The sequence below is a fragment of the Stigmatopora argus genome, chromosome 12 (genome assembly GCF_051989625.1).
Source record: "Stigmatopora argus isolate UIUO_Sarg chromosome 12, RoL_Sarg_1.0, whole genome shotgun sequence".
Lineage (NCBI taxonomy): Eukaryota > Metazoa > Chordata > Actinopteri > Syngnathiformes > Syngnathidae > Stigmatopora > Stigmatopora argus.
In genome coordinates this window covers 7,921,038-7,930,873 of record NC_135398.1, presented here as the reverse complement: position 1 = coordinate 7,930,873, position 9,836 = coordinate 7,921,038, and the positions used below count along the sequence as shown (strand labels likewise).

The 9,836-nt window shown below is 46.5% G+C and overlaps 1 protein-coding gene and 1 long non-coding RNA gene across 7 annotated transcripts; one reads left to right on the top strand and one right to left on the bottom strand.

Moving 5' to 3' along the window:
• Positions 1 to 970: 970 nt before the first annotated feature.
• On the top strand, positions 971 to 9,782 carry lamc2 (laminin, gamma 2). 2 transcript variants are annotated; one of them, XM_077616231.1, is made up of 21 exons: positions 971 to 1,011; positions 1,370 to 1,534; positions 2,642 to 2,717; positions 2,799 to 2,914; positions 2,983 to 3,114; positions 3,626 to 3,815; positions 4,728 to 4,840; positions 4,902 to 5,282; positions 5,421 to 5,642; positions 5,721 to 5,860; positions 5,937 to 6,093; positions 6,391 to 6,596; positions 6,926 to 7,005; positions 7,079 to 7,216; positions 7,284 to 7,428; positions 7,487 to 7,636; positions 7,711 to 7,825; positions 8,055 to 8,251; positions 8,363 to 8,512; positions 8,895 to 8,994; positions 9,057 to 9,782. In XM_077616231.1, exons 1-21 carry the CDS (start codon positions 1,008 to 1,010, stop codon positions 9,308 to 9,310), a joined length of 3,231 nt encoding a protein of 1,076 aa, XP_077472357.1. In that variant the 5' UTR covers positions 971 to 1,007; the 3' UTR covers positions 9,311 to 9,782. The 2 variants fall into 2 exon arrangements, with proteins under 2 accessions (XP_077472357.1, XP_077472358.1); XM_077616232.1 differs by lacking the exons at positions 971 to 1,011; positions 1,370 to 1,534 and adding an exon at positions 1,770 to 1,919.
• On the bottom strand, positions 3,394 to 8,472 carry LOC144086321 (uncharacterized). 5 transcript variants are annotated; one of them, XR_013304406.1, is made up of 5 exons: positions 8,022 to 8,472; positions 7,675 to 7,818; positions 6,901 to 7,606; positions 6,393 to 6,512; positions 3,394 to 3,860 (listed from the first exon to the last, which is right to left on the bottom strand). It is a non-coding gene; the product is annotated as an uncharacterized LOC144086321 (long non-coding RNA). The 5 variants fall into 5 exon arrangements; XR_013304405.1 differs by having other exon boundaries at positions 6,933 to 7,606; positions 8,022 to 8,469; XR_013304407.1 differs by lacking the exon at positions 3,394 to 3,860 and adding an exon at positions 5,150 to 6,205 and having other exon boundaries at positions 6,393 to 6,508; positions 6,933 to 7,606; positions 8,022 to 8,471.
• Positions 9,783 to 9,836: the final 54 nt, after the last annotated feature.

The window sequence follows — 9,836 nt, the reverse complement described above, 5'->3', positions numbered from 1 at the left end:
AACTTTGAACTCTCTTGGATATAACCTCAGTTTTTCATTTGACCTCATTACGCCATTCAATCATTTCCAGTCGTACACGCCATGCCACCGAAACAACTTGGCTAAACTGTACGTGTTGTGAAGATACCAGGTTTATCATCAGGCTAAGCTAACCAGCTAATTAGCTACGCACATGGTAGTCGTAGTAGTGGGGTGCACTTTACTGAATTCAATTGATTGGGCTTCGCTGGGCCACAACCTATTTTCTTTGTAAAATAGACCAAAAAGCGCAAAACACAGTTCTAATCCCATTTCGTTTGAATGAAGCAGTCGGTAAGTAGTCTATTCAGTTGTTTTAAAGAGTTAAGCAGTGTCTGGCCAATTCATAATAAAATATATTTCACAGTCTTGTGTATGCAATAATTTAGTATTAAAAATAGCACTCTGAGTTGGAGGTCTTGTGCAGACAATGGTAGCCAATGTTAGGGTAAAAAAAGTCATCATTTGTCCATCAAACGTTAAACGATAAAACGATAAACACATTACAGCTCAAATAGGAGAGAAAATTGTATTAAAAGTTGCTTTTCAAAGTATACAACTGCAAAAAAAAACGAATTTCACAGAAATCTCAAAATGTTAGTAACAAAAGTTAATGAATTGTAGACTTATATTTCTTCCAGTCATGTGCTTAAGAGTGTTGTCATAAAATATGTGGCCTGAAGCTAAAAAAAAAAGAACTGATATCTCATTTGTCACAGTAACGTAGCGTCCCCTGCAGAAAAGAACAAACACTGCAGTCCAGTAGTAGCGCCTGTACTTGCAGCTCTTACACGGTAGGTGGCCTCAAATATATATCTTTCCAGACCCACAGGGACGCAACTAGCTTGTGTCAGCGGGTTGAGATGATCAGGGAGGTGCGTTGCCATGGTAACCAGGTTGGGTGTGGGTATGTTGTTGAGAAAAAATGGGAATTTGTACGTACCTGCGCATAGGCATGAGTAAGTGTCTGTGTCTATCAAGGTGTGTATATGGGTGAGTAAGTGTGTGTCAAGCTGGTGAGCACCATTTGTGTTGATAGTGTGTCATTTCCTGTCCAAGGAACTCGTCCTGTGTTTGTGTTACCTATCAAATTTGTTATTACGTTTGGGCAAGTACTGACTAGTAATGGGATTTACTTTCTAAAGCACTAATTTAGCTCAATGGCTCCCATTGACGGCACCACAGGCACAATTCATTTTTACTGATTGGGCATTCCAAATGGGTTGATTGATTGTTTGGGATTCACTAAGAATAGCATACAAAAAATGGTCATTCACTCAAATGTATTGCACATTTACTTCAAAATGGCATAACTGTTCTTAGGGTTCATTCATTCATCTTCCCGTTAAAGGGTTGCCGGAGCCTATCTCAGCTGACTCCGGGCGAAAGGGAGACACCACCGCAGAGTGGTCGCCAGTCTGCCATCGGCCACACAGAGAGACAAACAACCATTCGCACTCACAATCATACCTCCACCACCGGGAATCAAGCCCGCGCCTGCCCTCTCCAAAGTCAGGCGAGTGAACCACTACACCATTAAGTGGCTGTTTTGGGGGTTGGATTTTATGAAATAGATTTCTCCATAAAAATGCCATTTTTACTACACTGTATTTGTGTTTTAGTTCTGGTGTTCTTGGTGCAGAGTTATCAGTGGGTTGAAAATTGTGCATTGTAAAATCCAGAACAACGCCCAGCGTACTCATGCCAGCGCAGGCGTCTGTTTACGGTGCGTGTGTCAGAAGGGTCGGCGTGTTCTAACGTGTCACCGACACACACACACATACGTTTTAAAAGCCGAGCGTGTGAGAATTTAGATTAGAAGGCACAGCGCGAAGACTTCGACATGAGGATTTCAATCTGCGCCTTTTTCTTGGCGCTCAGTGTCGTAACGGCAACTGACAGTAAGTGATTTTTTTTCCTCTTATTGTCGCCACGACCTTTGACTTTTGAATTCTATTTGCTCGGAATCGTGTTCTTGGCTCACGTGAGCTCGTATAGCTCTTGCGTACCAGGCTTGGGTGCGTTTTGAACTGGTAGCAATCACACAAACACGCATTCTTGAACTCACCGTTGGGTTCACATTATGGCAACTTGAAGGACATAATGACTGTAATGTTCATAGTTTTGTGCTATAAAAGTAGATGTAGGAATTGTACGAGTTGTAGTCGTTGAAGTAAAAAGATTAAGCCCTCTTACTTCAAATGGATTGGATGCCTTAAATGGCAGCTAACGGATTCAGTACAGTAAAGGAAGAAAAAGTCCATTAGACCAGAAGTACACGACGAGTAAGAGAGTTGTTGTTGAAATATTAAGAGTAGACAAGAAAATGCAGTTTCGGGAATGAACGATTCGAACAGCGATCTTCTTGATTCATGGGCACGTCTGGGTCACTTCCTGTTGTTTGGGTGAATTTCTGGGTGGAATATGAATTTTTGATGGACATCCTGTTGTTCTTGGTCACTAACTGTTCATTTGGGGGCATTTTCAGGGGGGGACAGAAATCAATACACTCAATACAAAAAAATCATAGTATTTAAATGACTCATCTATGAAGCTTCAAATTATGGAAAGCATTTTGTATGAAAAATCAAGAAAGATTGAATGTGCTCTTGTCTTCTCTCAGGCTTTGCGAGCAGCGAATGTGACAAAACGGGAGGCACAGGAAAAAAGTGTGACCTTTGCCCCCAAGGTTGCGCCAGGTCAGAATCAAAAGACGTTTCTCGCACAGAAAACCGACAGTTGTTCACTAACCACACTTTTGTTCATCTGCTTTTTTGCAGGCGCACTCGCCGACAGGTTCCTGGAGCTGCGTTATGTTTCTGTTACGGTCACAGCGACCAGTGTTCCCCTCAGTCGACGTACGGCGTCCAGAATATTTGGTCCACCTTTGACCATGGTAGCTGCCATTCGCTTCGCTTTTCCTAACAGGATCAGAGGTCAATCATCGACATATCCTTTCCGCAGGGACCGACGGATGGAAGGCGGCAACTTCTGGCGGCCTCAGCCCCGTTGATGTCCATTCCCGCTGGTCTCCAAAGTACACTGACATGGAAGTGATCTCCAGAAACAGTCTGCCCATTTACCTGTACGCGCCAGGTGGGAACAGATCCAATTCTCCATGCTTAACCCAACCCTGATCTAAGTACCTACGGCGGAGTATTAAACCAAACCAAACAAAAGAGCCACATGTATTTTAGAATTGGTTTCAATTTCGTAAATCTTTCAGATTATAATCAATTAAAGCATTTAGACTAATACTGCCAGGCAAAGTAAGGTATTATATGCATGCGCTAATTTAGCTCAATTAGCAACACTGCATCCATACTTATTACGTTTTTTTCTACGATTCCGATCTCATAATATTGCTACTTTTTTCCCTCATACTAATATTGTGACTTTTTTTCCTATATTAATATTATGACTATAATCTCTAATCTGATTCTCGTAATATTATACCTTTAATTCTGTAATTTTACAACGCATGACTTTTTTGTACTAATACTACGACTTTAATCTTAGTCTTATTTTATTCTTTCTTTGTTTGGCCATAATACTCCATCGTAAGGTACTCATTCTCCGACTCGCTTTAAATTTACGTCTCCCGCAGCTTCTTTCCTGGGCAACAAGTTGCTGAGTTACGGCCAAAACCTTTCCTTCTCGTTACGTCTGGACCGGGGGGTGCGCCACCCGTCCGTCAGCGACGTCATTCTGGAAGGTTCCGGTCATCGGGTCGCGGCCTCGCTGGGCGACTTGCGTTCTATCGTTCCTTGCGGAAAGAAGATCAACTACACATTCAGGTCAGAACTCTGCCCGCTCAGTCTGGTTCTAGCTGCCGCAGGAACCTGTTGGGGAAAAGCGAGAACATTCCCAGCAAGTAGAAACAAACCAGGAATCCGTGGCGCTCACGTGGTTTGGTTATGACTTGCGGCATTCATTCTCCGACTCTGACAGCTTTTAAGTCTTACGTGAACTTTTTTTTTTAAACCTCCACTGTGCAATCTTCACTCATTGGCTGCTATTGATGACACGAGACATCCAATCCAAGGAGGGGCGATGATGTTCTACGGTTTTTCAAATGTTTTCTTCCCTTTTTTTCCTGGTTTTGGAGGGTTGTATTTTTTTTTGTTATGTGTCTCTTTTTTTACATTTTTTCTGTTTTCACCGGGTTCTTCGCCTTTTGTTCAATATTTTGCATTGATTTTAGGATGTCTTCCTACTGATTTGTCACTCAATTTGGCACATTTTGGCGTCACTTCTTTTTAAATTCATTATTTAGCCCTCCCAAGCTAAATTATCTATGGCCATCAATGGCAGCCTTTAATTGACCTATAATGATTAAAACTGAAATTGTCCTTTTTTTTAGTTTTTTTGTGGGGGGTTTCAGTTTTGAAAAAATAATGCCAAGAAGCGCTTTTTTAACTTCCTGACTTTTCTCTGACAGGGTCAGATTTTAACTTTTTCTTATGTTATGTTCATGTATGTTATGATACTCAATAATATGTTATGCTAATGCTATGTCATGCTATTGCTATGCTATTTTATGATACTCAATAATATGCTATGCTAATGCTATGTTATGATACTCAATAATATGCTATGCTTATGCTATGTTATGATACTCAATAATATGTTATGCTAACACAATGTCATGCTATTGCTATGCTATGTTATGATATGTTATGTCACGTTGTGGTTTCTCATGGCATTAGACTGGATGAACAACCAGGCAGTGGGTGGCGCCCTCACCTCACCCCGTTCCAGTTCCAGACGCTCCTCCAGAACCTGAGCGCCATCAAGATACGAGCCACCTTTGGAGACAGAGGCGAGTGCCTACCGTCGGACCCCGGATCACGCGTGACTCATTGACCGCGTTTTCTCTTTAGGCCGGGGTTACCTGGACAACGTCAAACTGGTGTCGGCGCAGCGTGGGGACGGTGCCCCGGCCCACTGGGTGCGGACCTGCGTTTGTCCGCCGGGGTACCAGGGCGACTTCTGCCAACAATGCTCAGCCGGTTTCAAAAGACGGAGGGCGGCCGAGGGAGCGTTTAGCCCATGCGAGCCCTGTGCCTGTGGGGGTGGCGACTGTGACCCAAAGACGGGTGACTGCTATCCCGCAGATGAGACGCAGACGTGCTCAGGCGGCTTCTATTGGGACTTTTGGAGCCGAGCCTGCGCGCCATGTCCCTGTCCCGACGGAGTGTCCTGCTCGCTGGCTCCCGGGTTGGCCCGGCCGCAGTGTCACACCTGTCCAATCGGAACCACAGGTGGGACACAAAGATGATCTCTCATCTGGCTTGAATGGGCATTGATTGTGGGAATGCTTTGCAAGGACTGATTTCCAAATGGAAGTGACCCCAAAAGCCACCAAATCTACAGAAAGTGACCCGGTTGCATGTTTTTAGGCCCTCGCTGCGACCAGTGTCAAGAGGGTTTCTACGGCGGTGCCGGAGGGTGGCAGCCTTGTCGCCCGTGCCAGTGCAACGGCCACATTGACGTCCAAGTGGCGGGAAGCTGCGATCGCGTTAGCGGCGACTGCCTGAAGTGCGTCAACAACACAATGGGCAGCCGCTGTCAAGCATGTCTCCCCAACTTTTATCACCGCACGCAGGGAGACGCCTGCAGACGTAAGTTTCCCGATGCCGGTCGCATTTTTGCCTTATAGTCGCGTCAATATGAGCATTTCGTTTCGGTGGCGGGCGCAGCATGCGACTGCGATCGCCAGGGCGCCGAGACGGGGCAGTGCGACGACGCCGGTCGGTGCCGCTGCAGACCGGGCTTCGAGGGTCCAAAGTGTCAGACGTCCCGAGAGTGTCCCGCCTGTTTTGACTCAGCTAAAATCAAGGTTGGACCTCCCGTAGATCATTTTCATCTGGCAAGGTAATCTGGGTGCACTCTCGTTGATCACATCCGACTCTCAGGTGGAGGAGATGGCTTCCAAACTTCAGCAGTTGGAAGCACAGCATTCCCAGCTGGGAGGCGGAGTCAGTAATGGCAACAATGCCGGCGTTGAGGCCGTGATGAGTGCGACTGAAGCGCTGGTGGGGGACTTGGAGGATGACATGAAGAAGCTGGCAGGTGAGACTTGAGCACTCATTTTCAAATGTTGAAGGTAAGACTGAGTTCCAGTACGTCAGGAATATTTGGGCTCCGTATGAGGTTGTTCATAATCTGCACCTATTTTTATTGGCTAGTGGCAAATGAGCAAACTATAATTGAGTATAACCCGCACAAGAAGCCTACATCTATTGCAATTCTCATCTTCAACACAAGATGGAGTTATAAAAATCATGACCATTTTTACCCGATTCCAAAAATGACGTGATCGGGACATCATGATGAGTTACAATATGTTTCGTTTATATTGTCCTACAGACCTAGAGAAGCAGGTGCAGGACAGTCTGGCGTCCATCAGCCGTACTCGTCTGTCCGAAGAACAGGAGGTCCAGAACATGGCCGACGCGACCGGTGACATCAAAGAGCGGCAGCGGACCTACCTGACAAAAGCAGATCAGATTCAGGATTTGGTCGCGGACATAAAAGTCAAACTGGACGCGGCTAAGACAGTTCTTCGATCGGCTGTAAGAATTTGCACTGAAGCTCGCAGTGTCGAGAGACGGCATGTAGGACAGATTTTGTTTGCGACTGTGTTAGAGGATTGGAATCAAGTATCAAATGATTGGAATCGATCCCATGGTTCTTGCACCAGAGTCAGGCAAAAGAACCACTGAATTATTCAGGTATCTTGTGCTTGGATTCAAGCATTAAGTGACGTCTTCCATCTGTCAAATGACTCGATTTTAGCATGACCTCACTTGATTAAAGCATTAAGTGACTTATTTGTGGCCAAGTATGACACGAAAGATGAAGACATTGATACCCAACCTCTGATTTTTGTCTTTTTTGCCAGGAATTACCGGCAGGAGATGCGCCTTCCGGTCCAAATCTTCTATCTACGTTGGCTCAGACGGCAACAGGCCTCGCAGATAAGTGAGTGTTCTGACGACACACGTAAACATAGTTTTGCTCCAACAACTCTGATCGTTAAATCTGGATTGGACAGACATCAGACGAAGGCGACGGCGGTGGAACGCAGCGCCAACGAGGCTCTGGGCGACTCCGAGAAAAGTCTGGCGCTGATGCGGAATCTACTCAACAATGGACTCGATGTCAAAGATGTCATCGGAGGGGTGAAAACCACGTAAGTCATTTCGGCTTGGCGGCGTCCTCTTTGTTGATGACAACATTTGGACGGCGCATTTCCTCAGGTACGACGGGATGGCGGCGCGGGTCAAGGGTTTGGAAAACCGGGCAGTCCCCGTGGGCGACGAGGCCAAGGGAGAGAGCAAGAAGGCTAACAACATGCTGGAAGACATTAGCAAGATGGCCAAAGAGATCCCGCCCCCTTTGACGGTTAGTCAAGTCAAAACACGAAAATAGACACGTTATAGCATTAGATTGGCTTTTTCAGAAGCAAACAGACGCCATGGCGGCCAAGCTGGACCTTCTGAGGGAAGCGGCGGACCGGAATGCGTTGGGCTTCACGGCGTTGCAGGACGACATACAGCGCGATACGGGTGCCGCTCGGGACCTGCTGGAACGAGGCAAGAATGCCATGAAGGTAGGAATGCAAGGTGGGAATTCACAAAAGCTTCTTACATTATGGAAACTAGAGCCATCATACGATCCTCGTAGGACGTAGACGCTCTGACGGGGCGAGTGGACGCCGCCCACGCCGACACCAAAGAGGCGCTACAGCGAATCAACATCAATACCGACAAGTTGGACGGCGCTCTCGGCACTCTGCGAGGTAAACGGTATAGGTTTCTTTTTGAGCTGGGTGTGCTCATGTTTCATTGCCATTGATGGTGCTAGAATTCAACCCATCCCAATCAAAATGGATGGTTGTCAAAAGCAGCCAGTATATTAAATTTGTGCGCTAAGCCTAAAAAAATATCTACTGTTAACTTGATGCATTTTTTAGTCTAATCCTTTCTTATACATACTATGATCTGTACGTCTTGACCATCCACTGTCAGGCTTCGACCAGCAGATTGCCAGCAACCGAGCCAAGGCAGACGACGCCATCAACCGACTTCCCGCAATCAACGCCACCATCCAGCGAGCTGCCAAGAACAACGCAGAAACGCAGGGCTTGCTAGACGCCGTATCGGCCGACTCTGACGGAGCCATGGCGTCCATCAACCGGCTGGAGAGCCTGATCCCCGGTCTGGAGGTACGCCTCCGCTAGCCTAGCGTAGCATCGGGTGTTAGCCCTTGGCGGGGGAGCCGAAAAAACGCTAAACGCAAGGAACCTCGCAACTAAAAATGCCAATCTCTCCAACAGGGATCGCTGAAGTCCGTTCCGGCTCTGGGAAATGACGTCAGCAAAATGAGCGATGCCGCCAACGAGCTGCTGGCCAGGGCGGGAGACGTCGGCGCCGACGTCACTGGCGAACTTGAAGATGCTAGGAATCTGAAAGCTTTCAATTCACAGGTGAGAAGTCGGAGGAAGGTGTGAAAGAAAGGGAACGACGAAAAAGAAAAAAGGACAACGGAAACAAGGGGAAAATGGAATATTGGCAAAAAGGTCAAATGAAAAACGGGGGGAAAAAATTGGCCTCACACAGAGAAAAAGAAAAAAAGGAATTGAATTTCATTACGCCAAGCCAGAGACAGTGTGCCACAAAGACCACAGAAAAGTGATGTGCAAGCACACAGAAAGGAATTAGGGCAAACGAAAAAGTGGGAGGGGTTTGTAAAAAAAAAACAAGGAAAAAAAAAAGGCAGCCGATGCCAGAAAAGGGACTTGCAAGGAAAATGCAGAAAAGAAAAAAAAGACAGCATTTATAAATCAAAGCAACACTTTGGACACGCAGGTTGGAGACGCGGCGACCGGGGCGCTCCAGAACGCCCAACGGGCCAGAGAAGCCGCGGGAAAGATGCTGCAAGACATCAACAGCAGGATAGCAAACATGGGTAAGATTTGCTCTGGATGTTCCCACGGGCGGCCTTCACGCTTTGCCGGTTTTCCCACGCAGGCCAACCGTCCACATTTGACCCGCGCCGCATTCAAGAGCTGGAGGACTCAATGGCGGAGGCCCGCGGGAACGTGGAGACTCTCTTGAAGCCCCGCCTCAAGGACGCGGCGGAACGCGAGGCGGCGCAACGCCGGCAGCTCGCCATCCTGAACGGCGACATCGACGCCATCTTGTGGGACATCGCCAATCTGGAGGACATCTTGAAGACGATACCCCCCGGGTGCTTCAACAACCCCGCCATCGAGAAAGCCTGAGGAACGAGTGCCGACTCGCTCCCTCTCGCTTTCTTTTGCGTTTTCTTCTGCCGCCGCCGCCGCCTCGTTTTGGGCGGCCCGTCAGTATGTAAATTATGCGCATCCGCTTCAGGTTTCTCACCCAAAGTGTTGCAAAAATGACATTTTTTTAGTCTGCAAAGATTGACAATAAGAGAAACTCCAAATCATTTACCGCTTTTTTTTCCTATTTGACTCTTCAGCTGCCATTGACGACGATAGATGTCCAATCCATTTGAACTATAGGAGGATGATTGACATATAACCAATTTGAACTAGAGATTTTATTGCAAAAGTTAGGCATATTTTACTATTAAATTGCCATTTTGGTCTAATAATACTAGTGATAAACAATATTTAGGATGATTGGACGTCTATCATCGTCAAGCAGCACTGAAATATGACCTTTTATATGACTATTTATGGAACTTCTAGAATAAAATGTACATAGGCACATTTTGCATGATTTTGAGATAAAAGGCATTAGCGTAAAATAACAAAAAAGTCC